Here is a 26,893-nt window from a genome sequence, read left to right as displayed (position 1 = left end):
CAAACTGTTCTTGAGTTCTTGAGTGTAGACCTTGAAGTCTACGGATGTAACAGTAACTTCTTTTAATATACTAAGCTACGATTTGTATTCTATCATGTCCAGTAACTCTTCTGAAAGTTCAATAGACAGCATCAGATCAGTCGGGGTTCCCCAAGTCATCAAACTGTTCTTGAGTTTAGTTCCTAAAGTGTACGGGTGAACAGTAACTTTTTCTATAATACAAAGCTACGATTTGCTATCGTGTCCAGTTAGTCTTCTGAAAGTTCAATAGACAGTATCGGATCAGTCGGGGTATCCTAGGTCAGCCAAACTGTTCTTGAGATAATACCCTAAACCTACTATTGGTATTCTATCATGTCCAGTAAGTCTTCTGAAAGTTCAAGGGACAGTATCGGATCAGTTGGGATATCCTAGGTCATCCAATCTATTCTTGAATTTAGACCTTGAAGTCTACGTGTGTAACAGTAACTTATTTCATTATACAAAGCTACGATTTGTATTCTATCATGTCCAGTAAATCTTCTGAAAGTTCAAAAGACAGTATCAGATCAGTCAGGATATCCTAGGTTATCCAAACTGTTCTTGAGTTTAAATCCTAAAGTCTACGGGTGTAACAGCAGGTAGTTTCTTTCATTATGCAAAACTACGTCGTCTATCATATACAGTAAGTTTTCTGAAAGTTCAATAGACATTATCAGATCAACTGGGGTCATAAAAAATATTTTTTTAATATTCTTAACCACTCAACCTAATTTACAGCTCTATTGTCCTTTTGGGCACTACGTATGAGAATACACTTGACAGCAGCTGCTACACTTTCTATAGCGCCTAAATGTATTCGAGAGGGTCAGTGCCATCCACTTCCGGGGAGAAAAGCAGCTAACGAAAAAAATGCAATTACCGGGGCTGGCATCGAACCCATGACCATTAGTAAGGAAGTTTAGTAATCCTGAAATATCTCAAAGGTATTTTGGAATGGCTCTGAGTTCCACAGAAGTTTACGGATCTGGGTGGGTTAGACTATGCGAGCAAAGTACAATAACTGACCAGTATCAAGTGATAACCAGTGTTCGCTCCATAACTCAACTTGATAATCCATGCTATCATACCTGTCAAACTGGGGACATCATCGTCGACAACAACAGCGAGAGTTATCAATGACCGTTGCAAACATCTTTCTGATAACAAAATAATTTTTCAATTGGATAAATTTAATTGGTTTACAGGCCCTTGAAGATAACATAATGAGATATTTTAATGATATCACGAGTATAGAGTAATGCGGGGCCAAAGTTCGCACCTAACAGACTTCACAAAACAACTATTTAACGAAAAGAAAATAATATCGTTTTTCTTCGTTAAACGGGTCCCTATCATGTTGCCTTCAAAACGTAGTACTAGATTTTTTCGCGTTCCCTTTGTAGTTTTATTAATACAATTTTTAATACAAGTACTCCAATGCGAACTTTTGCCCTATAGTGGGGGCAAAAGTTCGCATTATGCGGGGCAAAAGTTCGCACCTTGTACAGGGTAGTTTATTGATGTGATGTTCATTTATTTCATGTTAATTCATGTTCGTCCTTTCACTGTAGCCATGAAATCTATTTCTTTCTGTTCTTAGCATTACGGCCCAACTGGAATACGACCTAGTGTTCAGCTTTTGTATACAATGTATTTTATGAAGACTTCCACAACTATTAATTGAGAGCTGTCCTTTCCAGCGTTACTAAAGTTGTTAAAATACATTGTGGGGTAATCATAGAGATACGTATTGCACAAAACACTCGAAAAAAAAAATCAAATATGCAGAAAAACTGTTGAACGGAACCGTAATCGAATCTAATTCCCCGTCAGTAAGGTGATGAATTATAACTGTAAATTTACAAACTAAGCTATGAAAGACCCCGGTAAAGTAGATGAACATAAGACTTTCAGAAACATACAAAAAGACACAACAAGGATGACGAAGAAAATGTTTTCAAATGTTTTTTTAGCCATTTTCATTTCTAGATTCACCCATTTAGAACATAATGTTTGCCTTACAATCGATCTTCTTACAAAACTAAGTTCAAACCCTCTGCAGGAAGGATTTCAGGGTGCATACTACACATATTAGACATATATACTAGTTTCTTACTAGAAATATTCTGTAATTATATTGATGTACTAGATTCAAAAATCTTTTGCCCCACAGCTACTGCGAACTTTTGCACCACTGTCGAGGTTTTAGCAATGTCCCTTTCTGCACGAAGCACTAGTACTTTATTGTTTATTCGAATGCACCTCTCGACCTACAATGGAATAATGATTCTCCGACATCAAGAGGTTATGAGATTCTTCTTCTTGCTGTTACGACAAATTCTTGTTCCAAAAGGTCCAAAAGTTCTATCAAAACACCTAGAAACACATTTTTTCGCATAACTCTGCCACACCATAACGAAATCGTACCAAATTTTATTGACGAATAACTGACCTGATTATGTGTCGAAGCCATACAGATTTGCTTGGATTCTTAACTCGTGCTCAGAAAAAGACCCACTGCGAACTTTTGCCCCGCATTACTCTACTTGGCTGTTACCATGTGTGTTATGTTGCCTGCTTATTCAGCCAAAATGAGAACTATTTGAGTTAGAAAGAGATGAACCAGCCTTGGACTGAAAATCTCTATAATAAAGTATTAATAATAATAACGATTTGAGTTAGTTATTTTTGATATCAGATAACACAGTATGTTATCCGGTTGTTATGAAACTTTGCTTGAGTAACGCAACTAGTTTTATAGCACAAATAATGACTACAACGAATGCAAATTTAAACTTAAACTTAAACTTGACTGACCGCCCGCAGATGCTACTCCAGTACCGCCAGATCAGCTACACTCTCACAAGGAACCAATGAGATGGCTTCTTGGTACTAACATGCATCTTGGTGGTCTTGTATTTTATGGCAACAATGGCGCCGGTTGCGTCAGGTTACAGGTCAATGTGGGGAAGCGAAGAGGAGGAAAGTGATTATCACTTGTCGCCAACAGGCCGTTGAGTCCTCTGCACCTGCACAAGGTCACAAGGTCAGTCGGTGTGTTGATAGGAAAATGTTTTATTTTTGGCGTAGAGTTCATGCATTGGTACATGGATGCCAGCCGTAAAGTGATAGATTGCGTGAAGATTACTGTGAAGCGACACAGTTCACTTAGTTGCATAACTTGTAGGCGTTATATGATAGATTCACATTGTGCTGTGATGAAAGTTTGAAGGAAGGGAAACGGTTTTTTTTCAATCCGTTTCTAGTTCTAGCGATCGCTACGAACACATGACTATAAATTAGATGTATTTATATGTAGGAGAGAGAAAGTAGATAGAAAGATACAAAGTATGAGAAATGGGAAGTGCCAGGGATTGAATCCAGGACCTTCTGCATATAAATTAGAAGCGGACCACAAAGCTCGTCTAATGACTACAACGAATGCAGATTAAAAAAAAAAATGAGTTTTATAAAAGTTTTAGCAAGCAAAGGTACAGAACAATGCCTACTAGTCTTTGAAGAATATGAGTAAATATGGTTCATTATGTATCATTATTAAGTGTACATAGATATAAAATTGTGTGGTCCATGAAACATTGGATGACCTAAATCATCACAAAATTATCATGAAGTGACTCTTGATAGTTAAAATTTTCATGAATCATATTTGGTTTTGTAATGTTACTGTTTAAAACAAAAACACCTCTTGTTACAGCAGTTGTTTCTATAAACTAACACCATAAAAGTGAGGATGACCCATAATATATAGCAAATATATAGCAACGCTTATGGTTTCTCAAACTACTTTGGTAAACATAAAGTTATTATTATTATTATATTTTATTAAGGACACTTTACCAAATAGGTTGGCATTCGTGTCCAACTAGTTATTGTTAATATACAATTATTATAATAACATAATGGTTTTTCTATCTCTAATACTACAGTCATTCTTAAATTTTAGTGAATAAATTAGAATTTTTAAGAAATTTTACAACTGCATTCTCAGCTCTAGGGTTGTATGCAAGTGTATCAGCTATTGAACCGTTAATGCCACATTGTTTTCTATCCTGTTCGTAACCTCTACATTCAGCCAGTATGTGATCCACCGTGACTCGCACTCCACAGTATGTGCAAGTCGGGGGATCCTCACGAGTTATTAAATACACATGAGTTAGTCTTGTGTGTCCGATCCGTAAACGAGTGAGAACACGCTGCTCCGAGGGGCATTTCCTGTCCGGGTATTTTATAGGTGTTGGTTTGATCATCCGTAAGTGGCATCTGTTTTGATGCCATTCTGATTCCCATTTACTCCAAATTCTTCGTTTTATTTCGCGTACAGCATCTTCAGCAGGCACAGCGATGTCTTGAATCGGTTGGTTCCTCCCTAGCTTGGCTATCTCGTCCGCTTTCTCATTTCCAGGGATACCGGAGTGTCCAGGTATCCAAATGAATGTTACATTTTTCCCCACTGTTTCCTTCTCGATACACTGTATCCACGGGTGCTTGGACCGACCTCCGGCTAGAGCTTCAAGACAGCTAGCGGAATCGGTTAGTATGATGGTGTGCGTTTGGTCATGAAGTTCTGATGTAGCTATCATAAGGGCGAATGCTTCCGCAGAGAAAACGCTACAGGCTTCCGGTAGCCGGAAGCTCAAGTTGTTGTTGCTCGTGACTACTCCAGCGCCTATCCTTTCCTTGTCTTTAGACCCGTCGGTGTATATTTTCTCGTATGTAAGGTACCGGTTGTTGATGAGATCCCGGAATCTTTGTGATACTATGCTGTGGTTCGTTCCTGCCCTTACCGTACTTTTGAGCTTATTATCGATGGTTGGTGTTGGTGCGTACCATGCTCTATCAGACGATCTAAGAGTTGTATGTATGCTTGGAAGTTGCCATCCCGTCGTTTCCAGAAGATATCTCCTTGCCCTTTGCACTACAGGATAGCCAACAGCTTCTTCGTTTTTCTCAGCCAGTCGAACAGCTAAGATACATAGGCGTTGAATCAATGCTAGACGAAAGTTCAGCCATCCAGTCTCAGCCAAAATAGAAGTTGTAGGGCTAGTTTGAAAGGCTCCAGACGCCTGACGAGCTACACCGTTGTATATTGGTTCCAAGGTTTGCAGCATAGCATCGAGGTTTAAACTGGTGAGTCCAATTCCGAAGTATATCCTGGATAGTATTAGTGCCGATCCTATATTAAGCAGGCTAGATCGGCTACTTCTTTTCAGGCGGTATCCAAGTATCCGGAGTACGTTCATTCTCTTCTGGCAACTTTGTTTAACAAAGTTAAAATGTTTTAGAAAATTGAGTTTAGAGTCCAACAAAATTCCGAGTATTTTCATGTGTCTGATTTGTGGGATTGGATTATTGTCAATTTTGATAGCTTTGCCACGTTTTCGATGCTTTAGATGACACGCATGCAGTAACTTTGATTTTGCGGGGGCGATAGTAAATCCAACACTAGAAGTCCATTTGACAGCTGCAGCGACCGCTTTTCTAAGTTTGCTACGTATCGTGATATGGTTTTTCCCTTTTACGATGAAAATTACGTCATCTGCATAAAGTAGAATTTCGGTTTCAGCAGGAATTGCACTGAAAATTGGTTGCATGGCTACTAGAAACAGTGTCACGGATAGAATTGATCCTTGGGGTACTCCGTTTTCCGCTCTTCTTAAGCTTGACAAGGATCCATTTGCGGTTACTCGAAAGAATCGGTCGGATAAGAAACTAGATATGATGTTCATCAGTCTCCCTGAAATTCTCCACTTTGTCAAAGTGCGAAGGATTTCTGGTCTATATGTTGTATCATATGCTTTTGATATGTCAAGAGATATGATTTCGACGTGCTCGTCGTGTTGGAGACTTATCATAGATTCCAGGTTGGCAAGGTGTGAGTCAACCCCTTTCCCAGTACGAAAGGCGTGTTGTCGTGGGTCCAGTTTTCCCGCGGATTCTAATTCTGTCATAAGACGGCGATTTATGATTCTTTCGAATAATTTTCCGAGGCAGCTCAACAGTGTTATCGGTCTGTAGCTTTCTGGTTTACTGCGGTCCGCATCGGGTTTTGGAATTGGGATTACAGTACCTACTTTCCACTGCGCTGGGAAGATACCACTATCCCAAATCCGATTGTACAGCTCCAGGAGGGCAACCTTTCCAGAAAAAGGTAGTCTTTGGAGTAATTTGTAGCTCACGTTGTCGGGTCCAGTAGAGCTTCCGCCTCGTCTATCAAGGGCCCACATCAGTTCCTCAATGGTCAAATCCGCATTATACCGTTTATGCAAATTCGGGCGTTGGGTTTCGTGCCGTGCGCCCTTAACTGTTTTATGCTTCTTCTGGAATTTTTCTGGATAGTTTGCGTCGGACGATTTGTTCTGGTACTCATCCGCAAGGGCGTTTGCAACTTCTTGTCCATTGTTAGTGTGTCCAGTTGGTAAGTTTAGTGATATTGTGTTGCGTTGACGTTTTCCTTGAAGTCGGTTGATGTTGCTCCAAACTTGAGTAAGTGGAGTGTCTGGGTTTATGCTTTCCACGAAGGCATCCCAACTGCGTTGCTTAGCGTCGCCAATCGTCTTTCGACAGTGTGACCGAGCTTCTTGGAATTGTTTAAGGGCAAGTATTTTATGTGGGTCGTCATCTTTAAGACGGCGAAGGGCTCGCAGTCGTTTTCGCCTGGACTTTATTGCTAACTCAACTTCTGGGTTCCACCACACAACAGATTTTGGACCCACTTTTCCGGATGTTCTAGGGATGCTCGCTTCAGCTGCAGTAATAACACTGTTCGTGAACTCGTCCACCGAAAGAATGGATCCAGGGTGTAGGGAATCAGTGATCAGCTGTTCGTAAAGTGGCCAGTTGGCTTTCTCGAAGATCCATCTGCTTCGGCATTTTCGGGAACTTTGGTTGGAAGGTGTTTCAAGCAGGATAGGCAGGTGGTCGCTACCGGAGTAGTCTAGAAGTGTTTTCCATGTGAATTTTCCCGCGTGCGAGGTACTGCACAGAGACACATCCAAGGCTTGGGATGCACCTGTTACTGGATCGATCCGAGTGTGTGACCCATTGTTTAGTGCTATCATGTCGTGTTGTAGGACTAGTTCTAGGACGGCTTCACCTCGTTTTTTGGCTCCAAACGACGATTGAGCCAGTCGACTACCCCACGCGGAGTGGTGTGCATTCAGATCACCCAAAACAAGAGCGGGTTTTGGGAGCTCATCCAAGAGTTCTTCAAGCAGTTTTGCAGCATTTTTGCCTTGAGGTGGCAGGTATACTGAAACAACCGTTATCGTTGTTGGCGCGTATAGTTGGACGGCGATTGCCTGGATGTTTGATCGAAACCATATTCTCTGAAAGGGCGTGCCATTTCTTATGGCCATTCCAGCACCCTGCCTTCCGTGTGTAGAACCCTGACTAAGAAGAAGTACATATTCTCTTCCTAAGCAGCTACTCGGTATTCTTTGATAGTCCGCGTTTGTTTCCTGTAGGCACACTATCATAGGCTGGTATTTGGCTAACAGAATCTGCAGTTCACTCAGATGAGAGCGAAGCCCGCAGATGTTCCACTGAATGGCAAACGATGGGTTGATTCCTTGTGGTGCCGTAGTGCTAGAATCGGATTCATCCGATGATTGTGACGGCGATCGTAGAACATTGGTACTCTCGGACTCAAGTGGAATCCTTGAGCATGAACGAGATGGCAGGCAGTCAAGCATGGCACCGTCTGATGCATGGATGTGGGTTGATGCGCTTACTGCTTCTCCTCTTCGGGGGACATCCGTAGAAGAATAGAGGTCATTCTTTTGTACACTGGGGTGTACGTTTCGTCCTGGGTTACTGGAAGAAAAGGCGGCATTGAACTGCTTTGGAGAGATATTATTTGACAAGGTACTTGCCCGGGAGAATGGGCAAACCACGTCGACTGCCGCCAGAGGCTCGTCGGATTGCTCCGGGACATCCCTGGTCAGGGTCGACGTGGTAGGCCTCGCGCTTGGCGAATCAAACTGCATAACGGATCTTGTTTTACGGGAACTTTTGACTGGATGCGAGAGGGATACACGAGATGAGTGGCATTCGTGGCTGGCAACCATTTCACGGATTGGAAGGGGGGAGGTAACTACAAGTTCACCTTCCCCTCGTTGGAATACGCCGGTGTGCATTATGTAGCTGTTTTCCATCGGTTTTATGGTTTTATTGAAGTCTAGGTTGATGGGAGGAGAATCGAGTTTGGACTGTTTTTCAGGTTCGGAATTTGATAAGATACTTGCCCGGGGTGGTGGGCAAACCACGTCGACTGCCGCCAGAGGCTCGTCGGATTGCTCCGGAACATCCCTGGTCAGGGTCGACGTGGCGAGCCTCGCGCTTGGCGAATCAGTTTGCGTGGAATATTTCTTTCTAAATGTTGCAGCAGTGGTGTTGTGCTGATGTAGTGCGGTGGTGAGACTCGTCTCAACTGGATTCCGGGAGGGTATACGCGATGCAAGGCACTCATGACAGGCCCCATCAGATGCCCCCCAGACATCCACTTCCCAAATTGGGAGGGGGGAGGTTACTACACACTCTCCCTCCCCTCGTCGAGGTTTGCCGGTAGTCGTTATGCTGACGTCACTTTTTTGTCTGTTTGTAGTTTCAGGATCTAGGTTGGTGAGAGGAGATACGAATTTGGACTGTTTTGTGGATACGAGATATTCATAAATACTTGCCCGGGAGAACGGGCGAACCACGTCGACTGCCGCCAGAGGCTCGTCGGATTGCTCCGGAACATCCCTGGTCAGGGTCGACGTGGTAGGCCTCGCGCTTGGCGAATCGAGTTGAGCAGTGAGGAAGGTTCTGCTCGTTGATGGTTCAGTGTTGAGATTGTGGATTCGGTCGTATTCTTCAGATGAAAGAGCAGGAAGGATGCGGTTATTGCGAGAGTGTACAGTTCGTTTTTCCGTTGGGGTGTCCTTTTCCGTTGCAGGGTAGTCATCATCAAAGATCGTGTGTATATCTTTATCACGTTCCTTAGCCATTGTTGATATTGATGGTGGCGGGTGAATTGGCTGTTCCGGGATGTGCAGAACTACGTTTCCCTGGGTTATGGAACGCTTCGGTGGGCGATGTTTCCATGGGCCTTTTTCCACTTTTACTGCGCGTCACAATGCCATAACCAGATTTGTTGCTCTTCTGGTTCTCTCGCCGACGGACTGTGGGAGATGATTGATCTTTCCGTGATTGTCGTTCGGTTTGCGAAGCGGATCGGGTCGTTTGTTGTACTGTTTTCGGAGTGGATGTTGAGGGCCGTGGGTCTTGCGGTGCTGCTGGGTGGCTTTCACTACTTGGTTTTAGCATGTCCTTTAAGCTAGCCAGTTCCTTGGTCAGCAAGGCAACTTGTTTTTGTAGGGCAGCTATGACTAGGTCCTTTGCGGCCAGTTCTTGCTGCATTTGGTCTCGGATAACTCCAGCGTAGGTCTGTCGTTTAGATTCTTCAGCACATAGACGTCTAGCTTCAGCAAAAGTGATTCCTTGATCGGTTTTCAGGCGAATGATTTTCTCTTCCTCTTTGAACTTTGGGCAGTCGCGTGACGTGACTTGGTGATCAGCATTGCAATAGAGACAATTAGCTGCATTTTTACACTGCTCTCCTTCAGGTATGTCATGTGAAGTTGAGCATCGTAAGCAGATTGTGGTTTTTTCACAGATCTTTTTTGAGTGACCATAGGCAGCACAATAAAGCAGAGCAATGGAGAAGGATAGTATACACGCACTTCGACACGCATGAGACCAAAATACACATGATCCGGAAGTATTGTACCACAAAACGAAAGCACAAGTAGCGGGGTGTTTTTCAACGTACCATTTACTCGTTTTTTGATCCGCCGCACGGCTTGGACCCCTTGGGATTCCAAATGTTCCTGGATCGATTTTTCATCCTTGTTCACGGAATCAGCATCGTACACAATTCCTTGCACTGTATTGAGCGTCGGATGGGGAACAATCTCGATTTTTGTGCCGTCTGTCAATTCAGTCATTTTGGTGAGCTTATCGATGACGTTGGTTGAGCTCGCGCGTAGTAGATACCGCGACCCACGCCCTTCGCGAGATGCATTTAGTGCCCTAGCTTCCTTTGTGCCAATAACCAGTTCGATGGAGGTTCCTACAATGAATGTGTCCGGCAGCGGAGCATCGTTGTTCGATTGATTGTCGGAATCCGTATTGTCAGTTTTCCGTCGAAGAACTAACACCATCACTTGGCCCAAGTCGTTTGGACCCAGCATCCATTCAGGTTTATTCCGTCTGAGCTGTAGCCCTGCTGGGCCCCCGTAGGGGCCAGAAGAGCTACCGGACATTAGTCCGGGTTGTAACTCACTGCTCAGATGTCAATTTCGGTGTTCGAAGTGAAAATAAAAACGAATTGCACTACCGATGATGTTTCCGTTTTGGAACAACCGACCGATCGGGTCAGCGCTTTTTGTTATCACTGTCGTGACGATGTGTGTATGGGTGAGACCATAAACAAAGTCGAACCGCGTGATATTTTCACAGTCAGTATAGCACTAAATATGTCGCTTTTCCAACTTAATTCACTAGAACTTCACTTCACAGAGGTACGTGTCGAGGTAAACTCCGATGGGATCACCAATTTTGATGATTTGAAGCGATAAATCAAGGACAACTTGATGTTTATTTCGCGAGCGATTTGCACTTATTGAAGTACTATCGTATCCCGAGTACAAGTTGAAAAACATAAAGTGGGTTATGTAACATTACTTAACGTAGTGGCAGAAGCTATTATTACAAGTGTAGACCTGAAGCTATGGTGTCCAAAGTAGTTTGGCCAGTTTGGTTCATCTGGAATATCTCAAAACAATCTTGGAAAGACTCATGAAATACCAGGGGGATTACAGATTACAGTTAGATGTGTAATGTTATAGTTAGTTGTGAGATAACTATTGTTACTGTCAAGAGCTGAACTTCAGGACAGCTTGCACGACCCTTAATGTCCCAAAGGTTCACGCGATTGAGCCATATATAAACGAACTTGATAAAAAAATGTCCCAAATGTTCCTTATAATATATAGTTGACTTCAGGTTGATCCAGTAACCGCGATTGATTATGCAAAATTACTCAGTATAACAGATATGGCTGATGTAACGATTGTAGACCTGGTGTTCAGAACTTCAAGATAGTTTGGCTTACCTGGAATATACCCATAGTGTCTCTAAATGACATTTGAGATTTCAAGAGCTTTGTAGTGTAGCAGAATATCATTACATATAGGAGGCTGTGCTTAGAGCACTGACAGGAGAATATGAGAATAAAGTCATTATTGTTTTAGTAACCCGAACAGTAAACTGTGTTTCCTACATTGGCGACGAGATTTATCGGAACACGCGTGAAGTCTGATCTTGGATGAAAGGAGGAATACTGGAACCCACTGGAACGTACTAGGCAAGCAGTATTGACCAGTTGCACAGCTTGAAAAGAAACGTTTTCACTCGAACGAGGCAAACTTTGTTCCTTTCGACCGGTGCTCTTCACACAAAAGCGATGGCCGGATGTCATTATCGATACTCTGGTGGACCAAGAGGAGGAGTAGAAGTCGACGAGGACATGAAGTGAAGTCACACGAAAGAAATTTCAAGCTTGTAAAGGTAGCATAGCGGATACTTGAGAAGGTTTGATACGGGAGTGATGCTACGGTGCTCTATGTGTAATATTTCTGGATTCTTATATTCAGGTAAGATTACAACTGCGTTTTTTTGCAAGGATATTGCCATGGTTGTACACGGTTTTGTACAGAGATGCTCATTGGCTAAGAGGTCAATTCGCTGATTTTCGTGGAAAATACGCTGAGTTTCGAAAAGTTTGCAGTAGGTTGACGAAAGCAAAGATTAGTAGCGAGATCTAGAGCGAGATTCAAATCAAAGTTTTAAGCATGGATAATGCATTATCAGACTAGGTTTTCTTACTGTTTACTTGTTGACAGCTTAATTAATAATGGTTTCCTGACATCATGGCTTACTTGCCAGAAATCTGAATTACCATATCTCCTTTATACCAAGGAATGTGAGAGCGAATTCCCGATATTTATCGTTACTGTTGCATGCTAGTGGATTCTACTTTTAGTGGTGTTACATGTACATAACCTACATATATACAAACAAAACCTTGATTATGTTTGACCCCGTATCATTGGTTCCGTTGCTAAACAATGAAGTAGTGAGCAACATCATTTTTTTTGGATGAAATGCCTAACTTAATGCTGATGGACATGCATCTATTAGGTTAACCTTCCTTATGCATCACGTTGGAAACAGCTCGCTGGCGTAGTGTACGGGTTTGGTCAAAAGTGATCCTAATGCCAAAGGATGGTTAAGTTGTATTGTAAATTCAATAACATGTAATTGTAGTAGATTTGAGTTGTAACACATTTATTCTAACCAGTTGCATTTAAAAATCAAAATTACAGTAAAACCTCCATGAGTCGATATTGAAGGGACCATCGACTCAAGGAAATATCGAGTAGTGGAACAAAAATCCTTTGGGAAGCTTTGGGAAGCTTTTTGGGGGGACCATCATAGTAACCCAGAAATTATTTTCCAGTATGGAAAAATTTACCTCCATGAGTCGATATCGAGTCAAGGAACATCGACTCATGGAGGTTCGACTGTATAATGTATAAAAAAAAACAATGTAATGCTGCATGCAATATTGTGCTAAAAGTTTGTGCATTGCTACGTTCGCTCCAAAAAAAATGGATAAAAAAAAAGTTATTGCTTTCTAGTTGATTTACAAAATGTATAGATGATTCAATCAATAAACTTACTTAACAGATTTTTACTAGTCTATCAGACTGCACGAACTTTGCAAAGTGATATTAGTATCAAATTGAATATTTGTATAATTTTTGTATTAAACCCTAGCAAGATATTGGGTCAATATAATTCAGACAGGTATACTGAACGTATACTATGCTAGCGTGGTGCGACCAACCTAACATCTTGAGTGGGTTAAAGTAAAGTTAAAATGTAAAGATTCTTTGAATTAAAAAAAAAAACAATGAATGATCTTATAGCACAAATGATTTTAATCAATTATTAGGAACCAATTTATTCAGGTCAAGCTCATAAAACGGACATTTTAGGTTCATTACAAACATAGAATAGTAGAATATGTTGACTTTAGTTGAATAAACTGTTGTATTCTTTATTAAGTCTGCTTAATATTTTTGAACACTAGAATCAAATGCACATTACTGAAAATAGCATGGTTTAGTGAAGCATTTGCTGTATAACTTAACAGGTATATTTTACGGTTATGATTTGATTGACCATCAGTTATTGCAAAATCCAATATCAATTTTATATGCATCTCTACTCAAATTTTACTTGTTATTCTATTCTATTTGCATGACACCGCTCTTTGTCGTTCAAGTCAAGTTAACTAAGTCTATCATTCGGTGTTGTATTATGTATTAACATTGAGTTCAAATAATCGTGCAGTAGTAGTGTATTTTATGGTAATCATTTAAATTCAATTAAACATAGTAATGATGCGATTGATGCCACATTTTACCTGTTGGGTTGACAATGAAATGAAGAATGACGATTATAAGACCATATTGAAAGCTTTAGGGAATTGGATAGAAAGGTCACTTGAAATCTGCTTCCTGAAAAAAAAAAACAATACCGAATCACTTAAAAAAAAAGTATTTTATTTAACCACCACTTTGATGCAAAACGAGGTAAAAACATTAGTTATGATGTAAAAAAAAATGATTCTATAAGGATAAGTGACATATGCACACACAAACACTAATGCCGGGAATCGTCGCGTAAGCGTTAGTTTGTTTTCTACCAGTTCAACTCTCCAATTTGTTTTCTCCGAGGCGATGTATGACAATTTACCAAGAATTTACCAAGATTTTGAACAACGCCATTTGATGTGCATTTGTTTTCTTCCAAAACGCACCTAGACATCTACAGAAGGGTCACCCATACAAGTGAACGTGATTATGAGAGGTTGAAATAGGTAATTTATGTTCGTAGATATAATTCTGTGCTAACCAATATGAAAGTAAGTTTCAAAGACTGATATAGAACAAATGACAGAAACATACAGAAAAGCTGAATCTTATTTGTGTCATTACTAATTTCGTCCTGAATACTTCAGAAAATTGAAAATTATTCTGATCAGTTAAAAGGAACATAATTAGATTACCACATTAGATTTTTTTTGAATGATTTGAAGGTATTGCACAACTAAAGGTGACGTGAAAGGTGATTAGTACAAAGAAAAGTAAATACTAAAAATGATTCAAGAAATAATGAGGATATGGAACGTAATTCATTTGAGTTTATGTTTGCCTAAAGTTCGGCCCATTTCTAAAATGAAATGAAGGAACATTACTTTTATAGGTTCCTCTAGTTTGTCAGAAGAGAGTAAAGGGAACACTTTGAGTGATTCCGGTCTACTTCTCCATAAGAAACGAAGAGGACATAGCGATCCTAGTCCGTTTCTGATGAAGGAACGTAGGGAGATTGTGGAAATTCGGTCCATTTCTCAAGTGAAATGAAGGAATAGCACACATCGTCCAGTCCGCTCCTGGTTGATCAGTAGAGAGTAAAGGGAACATTGATTCCGGTCTATATCTCCGTATGAAACGAAGGGGATTTAAAAGTCTCAGTCCGTTTCTGTAAAAGGAACGAAGGGAGATCGTTGAAATTCGGCCCGATTCAAGAAAAATCGAAGGAATAAAACGAATCATCCAGTCCGTTTCTTGAAAAATGCATTTGAAGAAAAAAAATCAAATTGCATTCTCGTAGTTAAAATTCCATTCCCAAATCGTACGGAAAAATTACTTGTATATTGTATATGGACAGTAAAGGAATATGTAAAGAAAACTCAAGGTTTCAGTTTGAAACAAAGAAGACCAAATGTAGGAGATTCATCTCAGTCCATCTGGAAATCCGGTCTACTATGAGATGCAGGAGGTGAAACCTCAGTCCATCTATGGTAAAGGGATGTGCAAATGAAACTCAAGATATCAGTTAAAAATGATAAACAAAAAAGACCAGATGTTGGAGTTTTATCTCAGTCCATTTGGTAATCCAAAACACTAGATGAAGAAAATTGTAACAACTTTGCTTCACCTTCTTGGGATGTACAAAATATTAATAGAAGATCTAAATTCAAACTATTTTATTTTTATTTTATCAAGGAATTGCATTATTATCAAGATATTGATGTTGGTCAGGGCAACCAGAGGTGCATGCATAAGGTAAGACTTTCTATTTGTGGAAAGAGGGAAGAGAATGGCTGTTCTAAAGAGCTAAGTATGCATATAGTTTTATATTAATTATTTAATAATTTGAGATATATTCCCCGCCATATTCAGATATACGTGATGACATAGACGATGGATGACGCTGTTGATGGATGGCCGACAAAAATACTTTTGGTGCTGTATTCGTCAGTATTGGAGTCAAGAAATGCCTGGTCAATTGAGTGATGATTTTGAAATATATGTATAATAGCAAGAGGAAATCTTGAGACATGATAGGAGTCAGGGTATCATTTTCCTTACTATGGTTTGTTGATCTTTGCATTTTTAAACTATTGGAAAAAAGGAGAGATGTAGTGTAGCAGAATATCATTACATATAGGAGGCTGTGCTTAGAGCACTGACAGGAGAATATGAGAATAAAGTCATTATTGTTTTAGTAACCCGAACAGTAAACTGTGTTTCCTACAAGCTTCACGGAGCCCAGCAGATTATGCAATGCTCTGCCACATTACTTAGTATAACAGATATGGCTACTGTTACGAGTGTAGACCTGATGTTCTGAACTACAAGGTTGCTTGGCTGACCTGAAATATCCCTATAGTGTCTATAAATGATATTGTAGATTTCAAGAGCTTCACGGATCCCAGTAGATTATGCAATGCTATTGTTTATGGCAAAAACACATAAAATTATTCTTGTAGATTTGAAGGACTTTTCTACAGTACAGTTTGGAACACCTAGAACATCCCAGAATATAAAACACCTTTTGATATTCTTGACGAAAGTTAAATGAACACATATGAATGTAACCCATATCCAAATTCAGGTGGTATGTCAATTATTTCGTTTCTCCAAACTTTATGGTGTTCAGGGTGTTCTAGGTTGTCAGTTAAGTCTCAAAAGCAAATATTCCCATTTTTCCTTAGTAAAGGACTCAATTTGCAACTACTTTTCCGAAGACAGTATTCTGTTTTATTGAATGTGAGAATTTATACAACCGTTTCTATGTTGGGGTCATATATGACCCCTCCGGCTCCAGAGGGTTTAAATACGTTGTCTACTCACAATAGGACCATATATTTATGAGTTGCCAAGTCATAAATGGTCTCCAAGAATTCCTTTGAGTGCAGATCATCTTATCTAAAAGTATCACAGCTTCATGCAACCATGTTTTGCCATTTGGTGAGTTCAATGCATTACATTGGCTGTTTTCTTGAGTATATGTTATCAAATCTACCTGCGTAATTAGTGATCGTACGCAGAACCTGAATATTAGTCTTTGGTTCATGTCTAGGTATCTTTTGAAACTCCCCTGAAACAAACTTGATACCTCTCTGAAATCTCTGAAGCTCCTAAAAAAACTTCTTTAAAGTATCTGCAAGCCTCTTTTAACCTAACTGAAACTCCCCTAAAATTACAAGAAACAGCCCTAACACGCCTTGGAGCCACCCTGAAACCCTAGGAAATTCATTTTAAAACTGCTACTGATTACCCTCGCAACTCCCTGAAACCCCTTAAATCTCTCTTAACACCCTATGAAACCACCTAATGGCTACTGAAACCTCCTTAAATTTCTTATTAAAGTCCCTAAAGAAACTTCTGAAACCCCCGTGAAACCCCCTTGACCTTCGTTAAGCCTGTCTATGCCCCCTCAATTATTTGTAGTCTTCACTTAAACTCTCCTTGATCTTCCTCCTTGAACCTCCCCGAAATTCTTCTGCTACACCCGATTTCTGCATCTGCAACACTACTTTCATCACAACATATAGTAAATAAATTCCCAATCTTTTCCAGGTATCTGCCTACGTATCAATGGATTCGCCAGCAGCTTCTGGGATGCCAAAGTCAAAATCGATTCCGGCAACAAGGTTCGCAAAACGGCTTTCAAAGGCCGAGAGAACTACTTCAGCACCATAAACTACTTCGTGGGATCGGACGTCGGCAATCCGCTGGAAGTACCGGCCGGTACCTACACGTATCCGTTCTCCTGTCAAATTCCACCGCATGCTCCGGCATCCATGGAAAGTAGTTATGGTCACATCAGATACCTGGTAAAGCTGTCTTTCGAGCGACCATGGAAGAACGACATCGTCTACCAGCAGGACATCGTCGTCCGTGGCAATTCGGATTTGAATCTTAACGCAGCAGAACTCTCCAAACCTACCAAAGCGGAAGCGATGACCTCGTTCTATTTCGGACTGACAGAACCGCTGATTGTTACGGCCACAACTCCACGGTCCGGATATGTCCCTGGAGACGTCATAGAGCTCACCATGCATGTCAACAACCAGAGCAGCGTAGATGTTAAATCTATCGCCGTTAAACTCCAGCGAGTCGACACCTTCACTAGTCAGGTACCACGGGTTGAACAACGTCAAGAGTTCACAGTGCTGGAGGAACGAATCACCGGAAAGATAGCCAAAAGGCAGGATGCCAAGATCGAGGAGAACATCCTGATTGGACCAGGAATTCCTTCCGACGATGTCCACTGTCGGGTGATCCAGGTTAAATACGAATTGGACATCGTGGTACAACCGATCCGATCGCGCAAGAAGCTTTCGCTGAAGCTGCCAATTGTTCTCGGCACAACCGCCATCACCAACAATGGCCACCTGCCCAACCGAGCCCTGGAGAAGCAACAGGAAGCGTTGCTGGGATATGCTCCGTCGGCACCGACGGCCTCCGAAGTCGATGACAACCAGGGTGCACCTCCGTCGTACATAGATCTTCAAGCGGCGCTGGCCAGTACGTCATGTTCGTACTCTGTGGCGTCGGATATTACTGCGGATGAGGCCATTTCGGAAGCTGACGGCGCGAACCGGACGGGACCGTACGAACCGCGAGAGTTTTAGCTAGGGATAGTTATAGTACGTCGTCAGCTCGTACCTGTTGGTCAACGATAGTTTCTAAGATCAATACTGTAAATGGATTTAGCTGTATCTATATATAACTGAAATGCTCGTAGTTTTATGTTATTGTTAAAAACGTTATTGGTTTTTGAAAAGTAATGAAATAAACGTGAATGAAAGATTTGTTTTGTCCTCGTTAAAAAATGTGTAAAACATTCAGAGCTAGACAAGTAAAAACTTCAATGCATCAATGCCCGGTAGATGCGAGGGTACATCAAACGTACCCATACTTTTAGAATTTCTAATAACGTAATGAAAACAGTTGATTAATGCCAATTGACCGTATCTAGCTAGCTACGAACTAATAATGATACCATCAGCTGTGTGACAGTTCAAATTTTCTTCAAACGAGTAAAACTACCTATGAATGCTGGCAAGCAAAACTCAAACTCTACCATCAAAGTGTGAACTTAGAAAATGCAACTGATTCAGGTAGCAAGTCTGCTTCCGATTTTTACTGTTTCTCTGAATAATTGCAACAAATGATTGTTTCAACGCCCAAATTTTAAACTATGGCTGACATAATCCATGTTTTTCCTTTCCTCGACACTTCTTTTATACTTCTAGTTTTTAACTTATCGTAATAATCGATTTTTAAGCACTCTTCGTACGATTTGTGCTGAAAAATCATTTTTTGCAATTCTTTGCATGAATAACTATTTCCAAATTAGGATGAAAGTGTAAAATTATGCATAGAACACCTATTTTAAAGTAGACGGGTGTAGTACTTGAATTAGATGCAAATGAATATTGATAAAAACAATCAGAACTGAGCCAGATTGGAATAAAAATATTATAATTTTAAAAGTCAAGGCCGTTTCTATTGAAAAGGCCACCGTCATCATATGAAGACTATGTCAAGTAACGTACCTATACCATTTTCGCCACTACGGATGAATGGAACCGGTGTAAATAAAAAAAAAACATCTTCAATTCTACTGAGTCACTGTCGATCACATCTCTCTCTGGAACAATCAAGGAAGAATGGGACAGTTAAAAATTTGCTACATTGATAGGTGGCATTTACCAAATAGAATCTCTTATCTACGGGGCGGCACTCGTTGGCCATACGATAACGATTGGTCGGTGAGTACCTGTCGTGTCGAAGAGGCAATCATACTCACAGTTCACAGTTTTGAACTGTGAGACCTAGCGCCAGTCTCGTGTCATTTTTCAATGGAAACGCTTGCCCAAGTGCCGGATATCGATTTTAGCCATGGTGGAAAACTGCATCAGCTACGTTCCTACGACCGAGGAATACTTTTCCGGTAGTTTTTTTCTGTTTTGAACACAAATTTTCGAAACATTTATAACGACACATTCGAAATTGTAGAATACTCAACGGTATTGATTGTGCTGCTGGTGGTCTCCACGGGCCTTTGGGCGCTGGTTTGCGGTTTATATTACCAAATAGTCAGGATCATCTTCGATAGATATGCCCGGCTGTGTCAATTCGAGTTAATCATCGCCAATGGAATTTACGCGGTAAGTACACAGACTTCACACAATGGAGAGTCGCGAAATCCAAACATACACTGCCTCGAGTGATGGAGTGATCACTTTGACAATTGAAATACTGGCAAGCAAAAAAAATGAAATTTTATGCGTTTATATGTATGTACATTATGGTTTAGGGACAAAACATCGAAAGACAAAACGTCGAATGTCAAAACGTAGAAAGGGACAAAACGTCGAAAGGACAGAACGTCGAAAACGAGTAGTTAAGGCAAATAGTGAGTTCCTTATTCTTTTAAAGAGAACTCATTCGTTTACTTTTCGACATTTCGTCTTTTCGACGTTTTGTCCCTTCAACGTTTTGGCATTCGACGTTTTGTCTATCGACGTTTTGTTACTCATTTTATCGACCTTTTGACGTTCGACGTTTTGGCATTCAACGTTTTGTACAAAGTACATGATCGACAAAAATAATAATTCAATTTAAGTTTTTGTATTGTAAAAGACGCGGACACTGTCTTCAGTCAGAGGCTGTACTGAATGAATGAAACTTAACACTAGACAAGGAAATTCAAATGAATTTCCTTACTTGCCCTACTGTTCATTGCCTACTCGTATTGAAAGGTAACATATAATTAGTGAACGGATTAATATTATCTTAAATAAAAAGTACATATATTTCGCATACGATGGTGCTATAATACAATTGATTTGGAATGACAATAGAGCGATTCCACGAACAAGTGGGAAATTTTTCCAGTTTTCATTTTTTGCATTTTTTTATTTGCATAAAACCTTGCATACAAGTTTTGGGGAAGAAAAAAGCCGTTCTGCATACTTGGTTCGCCATTTTGAATCTAGCCTTACTTATGAGAAGAGCCTATGAAAAATGCACATGATATCTTCAAAAAATTGTATCTCGAAAACGGTTTGTCCGATCGGTTTGGTGTCTTCGGCGAAGTTTTAGACAATTGTTGATGCTATATGGAGAAAATATGCACGGTAAAAAAATGTTTGGTTTTTGTGTTTTGAACTAAAATATAGATTTTCGCTTAAAAGTTACATGTCCATATTTTTTTAATTATCCTTATGTTATAGCTGACTGAAAATGCTATCTAGTGCACAGTGGGTTTTTCTGAAGAAAAAAAGGTTACAATGCAAAAAAAAAATAAAAAAATACGATTTTCAAAAAAGGTATTAAGAAAAGTAAAAAAAAATTGTCGCCCTAATTTTATGAAAGTACATCAAATTTGCAAGCAAAAAGTACTTCGGTAACATTTTTCTAAGATGCACCGTTTAGAAGATAATAATGATTTAATATTGATTTTTTTTAACTTAATAAGTTTTGGCCCTTTTCGAATGTACTCCGTGTTTCGCCAGTTTCAAAAGTATTTTTTTCGGAAAGATTGGAAAATTTTGAGTTAAAATGACACTGACAGCTTAAAGATTTGAGTGAAATTCCCTGCCTTAAAAGTATTTTGAAAAACAAGTTACAAAATCCCACTATCAGGAACAATGATTTCTTCCAGTGATTTTTGGTGTATTGTGTTGAAAATGTGCATTCAACTCTTGCATATCGCCTAACAGTTTAATCCATTTAAACTGGATGTGTTTATACTGTGCATATTTTCTCTCTATTGCCGAACATCGCCACAGACATCAAACCGATGCGACAACCCGATTTCGAGATATACCTTTTTGAGAACTGCAAATGCAAGCTCCTCAATTAGCAAGATTCAAGAGAGCGAATTAAGCTAATTTTTCAGGGATGGTGATTGTGCGCAATAAAACATAACATTATATGTTGGATATCATCAGTTTATTTTTATTCCTGTATTTTTATCAAATTATTGTTTACACAACTTTCAGAACAATATCGAATATTTTGGCATCATTGTCAGGACAGTTTGAATAAAGCTTTGCCTTTATTGTATTTTTTAATAGAGGAAGAAACGAGTGGAATTTTTGAGTTCCTTGAATTGTTTTTGCATTATTATATTGATTATTTAGCTGCAAAGACATATTTTCGTATTCTTCTGTAGTAGAATAACAAAATGACAACTTTGTAAGTTCTTCTTCTTTTCGTTTGTTTGCCCAATGAAACAACTCTCTTGCAGTCTTTATCGGGTATTCGCGTTCTTTGGCCAAACTTGCTCTGGTAGCCATGCGTTTTATCGCACCTCCAATAGCATCGCATGGACCTTTTCCGTGCGATGTTGCGAGGAAATGCCATTTAGTGTCAATACCATACTTTGACTTAAATTTACAAAGGCTAGAAAAGTTTTTTCGGTTTTTATACTGCGAAGCAGCACCATCTGACATAAAATATTCGTGAAGTCTTCATTTGATTGAATTGTGCTTAACGTTGACGCTGATGGTATAGTGACCAAATTTTCATAGCTTTGCGAATCAGGTACATCAGGTATGGTCTGAACAGTTGGCATCCTTGAGCCGCCGGCTACGCTTTGTTCTTCGTTTTGGGTGAGGTGAGCTCTTGAATCAATATGTAGACGGCAAGACGAACAAATACGAAAATCCTTGGAGTTCAGTGTGGATACCTTGGAAAATCCAATTGATTTTAGTTTTTGGATGATACCATCCGTGAGATATCGCAGCTCTTTCGAACACTGAATGTCTTTGAATGGGCGAATAGAGTAAAGTGGGGCAAAAGTTCGAGTGGGGCAAGAGTTTCTTTTGAAGTTTTTGAGCTCAATTCAAACTATATCTTTCGGGTGTCAAGGTTGTTCGAAGCCTTTTTGAAAAAGAGTCCTTCACTCCGAAAATTATGAAAATTGATCAATATTTCGAAAAGTTATGACAAAATGTTGGTTTTTGATCAAAAAATTGTAATATACGATGGTCCTTTCAACGCATGGAATGGAATTGTAATGAAATCGAATTCGATATTTTATTTTGGGGCTTAACTAGGTATATTTTGAAGATGCTTTAGCATGTATAACTTTTTACAAAAAATATTTGGAAATCATATTTTACACATACTGGGGCAAAAGTTCGAATTGTAGGGCAAAAGTTCGAGTCATGTGGCAACTTTAGGTAAAAACCTAAAGTTCTACAAAATGTCCATATTATCTCTAAAAATGATGGAATTAGTGAGAAAATTCGATCGAAGTTGAAAAAAAAAATGTTGTTTTATCTGAATTTGGCGGAAACCTACTGATTTTTGGTGAAGTAGATTTAACCCTGATTTGGGTAAAATACAGATCGAACTTTGAAGTGTATTCCAGTTTCAACATCAAATATTAATTGGTTTTAGGTATTTCAATTACCAAAGTGTCGAAATAGTGTGCTACGGTTAGCAAAATACCACAAACACTAGATTCGAACTTTTGCCCCAGTGGTGGGGCAAGAGTTCGAATTAGACACACACATACACAAAGTGTTGTAACTCAAAATTGAAAAGACATTTGGCGTAACTTTGTTCAGCATAATTTTAGCTCATCGATGCACACGATCACCACACGGTATCTATTTATATTTATCTGCTTGGATTTCTTGAAAAAAAAATAATTTTCAACTAGGGTCGAACTTTTGCCCCACCTTACTCTACATCTTATTTTACTCATTTTGTAATCTGTAACATAGAAAATATTTTTCAATTGTTAGTTTTGTACGAAAATATCACAAAACATATAATTAAAATGTGTATTTAAAACTTACCTTTGCGCCAAAACGTGTTACACTTTCCTTTACAACTATTATGTTATCAAACAACACTGGATCTAGTTAAAAAACACTGGATTATGAGCTGAAATTACTATGAAATCACTATGCTTCTAGCAACCTTTCTGCATTTACTGTTTGGGTTTCCCTAGTAGATACTGGATGAATTCAGAACCGAGTCAGACATTATTATACAGCTCACGGGTAGAAATCATAGAATGCTGGGTAAAGACTGTTGGAAGATAGGTAGAGTTGAACGCTCAGGTATCGTCGAACCTTCAGGTATGAGTTTGGAGAGTTGGAGCGAGGTAGATTTGCTGACGTAGGTATATTGTTATTGAAGAAGATTGTAAATTGTATATCCTGGAATGAATAAAGAGTGCGGCGGTTGTTGACTGAGGTATCAGTCGGCAGCCGTCTAGTTTGATGGAAGGTGACTTCTGCGTTCTTTTTATTTATTATTAAGAAACGGTCATCGACGGAGCTAGCCTCGTTATGGCCAGCGTGGCCATGGTGGACTAGTTCCAACAAAGACCGTGTTTACAATCACCAACTGTACGTAGTACAGCTAACTGGTATCTAGTTACCTGTATCTAATACTTGTTAGCACGTTTTCAGCACAACGCACCAAAAATCACTTGAAGAAATCATTGTTCCTGATAGTGGGATTTTGTAACTTGTTTTTCAAAATACTTTTAAGGCAGAGAATTTCACTCAAATCTTTAACTCAAAATTTACCAATCTTTCCGAAAAAAATACTTTTGAAACTGGCGAAACACGGAGTACATTCGAAAAGGGCCAAAACTTATTAAGTTTAAAAAAAAATCAATATTAAATCATTATTATCTTCTAAACGGTGCATCTTAGAAAAATGTTACCGAAGTACTTTTTGCTTGCAAATTTGATGTACTTTCATAAAGTTAGGGCGACAAACTTTTTTGACTTTTCCTAATAGCTTTTTTGAATATCGTATTTTTTTTATTTTTTATTTTTTCGTGGTAACCTATTTTTCTCCAGAACAACCCACTGTGCACTAGATAGCATTTTCAGTCAGCTATAACATAAGGATAATTAAAAAATTATTGACATGTAACTTTTAAGGGAAAATCTATATTTTAGTTCAAAACACAAAAACCAAACATTTTTCTACCGTGCATATTTTCTCCATATAGCACCAACAATTGTCTAAAACTTCACCGAAGACATCAAACCGATCGGACAAAACGTTTTCGAGATACAATTTTTGGAAGATTGTGAATTTTTCATAGGCCCTTCTCATAAGTAACGCTAGATTCAAAATGGCGAACCAAGTATGCAAAACGGCTTTTTTCTCCCCCAAAGACTTGTATGCAAGGTTTCATTCAAATAAAAAAATATGAAAATTACTCGTTGCTGGAATGATATGGAACCGCTCAATATCTTTGCCCAATGAAATGTTCTTATTCCCTGCAAATATGTTTATCTGGCCAATCAGTGAAGATCAGTGATCATTCATCTGGCCAACCAGTAATTCTTTCTGGGCTTCCATCAGGCTTCATTCAAGGTTTTCTCGAGGATTATCTCAGGGATTCTTCCAAGGATTTTCACATTGATTATTGCCATGTTTCATTCAGGATTCCATCATTGATTTTTTTTTTGACATTTCTTCCGAGACTTCGTGGGAGTTTTCTCGGAATTCCTGTAGGGATTATTCCCTGGATTGTTTCCAATATTTCTCTCAGGAATACATCCGGGATTCTTTCAAGAATACTTCCCGAGATTTTTAAGATAGTCTTCCAGAATTCCTTCAGTGATTTTTTCTTAAATCCCTTCAGTTATTATTCTCAGGACTCTTCCATTTATTCTTCTCGGATTCCTTCAGATACTTGGCCGGTGGCAGTGGCATAACCGGCGTCACACCGGTGGCAACTTTCGGCGGCGGCGACACTGGCGTGAATCGGCATGACCGAAATTTGTCAACATTGACGAAGCAAAGTAGGACGCTTTAGAATTTATAGTCTGAGCCTTTTAATGATGACAAAAAACAGTACGTTTGAATACCCAGTTTTTATTCCTGTTCGGTTCCGTCACTGTAACCAGTTATTATACCTATTGTGACATTACCCGTAGCGCATGTTGCATTATTCCATTGTCATTGAAGAGCAATAAAGGTATCGATTTTGATACAGTTTTTTTGGAGCCTTCAGAAGCTATCAATTTAATAATAAGGTCGCACTATTTAGACTTAGGAATGACCGAAGGAATTCCAGGAGGAACCTTGAAGGAACTGCGTGAGGAATCCTTGGAGAAACTCATGGAGAAATCTCTGAAAGAATCTCTGAAAGAACTCGTGGAGGAATCCCTGAAGGTACGCCTGGACTAATCACTGTACGAACTGCTGTACGAAACCATAAAGAAACTTCTGCAGAAACCCCGGGTGGTTCGAAGTGGTATTGAAAGATCCCTGCTGAAACTTCTGTAGAAATCCCTGATTGCAATTTTAGAGGAATTCCAGGAAGAATCCCCGATGGCATTCCAGGAACAATCCCCAAAGGAATTCCAAGAGGTATCCCCGAAGCAGCTCCAGGAAGAATCCTTGAAGGTAATAAAGAAGGAACACCCGAAAGAATTCCAGCAGTAATCCCAAAAGAATTTCCAGTGGATTTTTAAGAGGAATCATCGAAGGATATTAAGTAGGAATCCTGAAAAGGAATTTAGGAAGAATCCTCGAAGGGATTCCAAAGCAAAACCATCCCAGTCGTATCCCAACCAAGAAATTCCAGGAAGAGTATCCGAAAGAATTCCAGGAGGAATCCCCAAAAGAACTCCAGGTCAAATCCCCAAAGAAATCCCGAAGGAATTCCAGGAGGAAACCTGGAAGGAATTCCAGGAGGAATACCCGAAGGTAGTCTAGAAGGAATCCTTCAAAGATTTCCTGGGGGGAATTTTCCAGGAAGGGGGAAAGGATTTCCAGGAGGAATCCCGAATAATTTTCTGTAGGTGTCCTCGAAAGAATTGCTGGACGAGTTCCAGAAGGAAATCCTGGAGGATTTCCTGAAAGAAATCCAGGAGGAATTCTTCCATGAGAGATCCTTCGAAGAAATCCTGGAGCAACACCAGATTACAGTACTAAGGAATTCCAGCGGGATTTTCCATGCAATTTGAAATGCAATTCGCAGCGGATTTTTAGGAAGAATCATCAAGGATATCAAGGAGGAACCCTGGAAGAAATTCCAGAAAGAATCTTCGAAGGAATTCCAGAAGAAATCCCCGAAGGATTTCCAGGAGAAATCCTAGAAAGATTTACATGGGGAAACTGTCCAGGGGGAAATTCTGGAGGAGTTCTTGTAGGAACTCCATGAGAGATCCTTCAACGAAATCCTGGAGAAATGCTAAATTATAATCCTATGGAAATTCTTGAAAGAACTTTTAGAAGGAACCCTTGAAGGGACTTCTACATACATATCTGACGTACAGGAATGATGATGATGATGATTGTGTACCCACCATCAGCGCAAGTATTACCTATGGCTGCAGAGTCATACCAGAAGGGAATGATCTACCTGATGGTTTGTTGTAGCA

At 39.7% G+C, this 26,893-nt stretch overlaps 3 protein-coding genes across 3 annotated transcripts in view; 2 read left to right on the top strand and 1 right to left on the bottom strand.

The window, feature by feature from the left end:
* LOC134289550 (arrestin domain-containing protein 2-like) overlaps window positions 1-18,317 on the top strand; it is a 28,882-nt gene extending 10,565 nt beyond the window's left edge. Inside the window, exon 2 of the mRNA XM_062855508.1 lies at window positions 17,082-18,317. Coding sequence (XP_062711492.1) covers window positions 17,082-18,139 — 1,058 coding nt within the window. The 3' untranslated portion in view covers window positions 18,140-18,317. The remainder of the gene's footprint in view (window positions 1-17,081) is intronic.
* The window catches only part of LOC134289551 (arrestin domain-containing protein 3-like), a 37,447-nt gene extending 18,312 nt beyond the window's left edge, over window positions 1-19,135 (bottom strand). Inside the window, exon 1 of the mRNA XM_062855510.1 lies at window positions 19,067-19,135. The gene's annotated coding sequence lies outside the window, so the exon portion shown is untranslated. The remainder of the gene's footprint in view (window positions 1-19,066) is intronic.
* Window positions 19,136-19,280: 145 nt separating this feature from the next.
* On the top strand, window positions 19,281-19,681 carry LOC134289553 (uncharacterized; the record flags this gene model as incomplete). Its single annotated transcript, XM_062855511.1, is given in 2 exon segments — window positions 19,281-19,464; window positions 19,530-19,681. Coding segments are annotated over 2 exon segments (204 nt in total), but the record flags the coding sequence as incomplete, so codon positions are not given.
* Between the last annotated feature and the right edge of the window lie 7,212 nt (window positions 19,682-26,893).

Source organism: Aedes albopictus, chromosome 3 (assembly GCF_035046485.1).
Source record: "Aedes albopictus strain Foshan chromosome 3, AalbF5, whole genome shotgun sequence".
NCBI classification, from domain to species: Eukaryota; Metazoa; Arthropoda; class Insecta; order Diptera; family Culicidae; genus Aedes; species Aedes albopictus.
The sequence above is the reverse complement of the archived record's forward strand: the minus strand, read 5'-3'. Positions and strand labels throughout refer to the sequence as shown.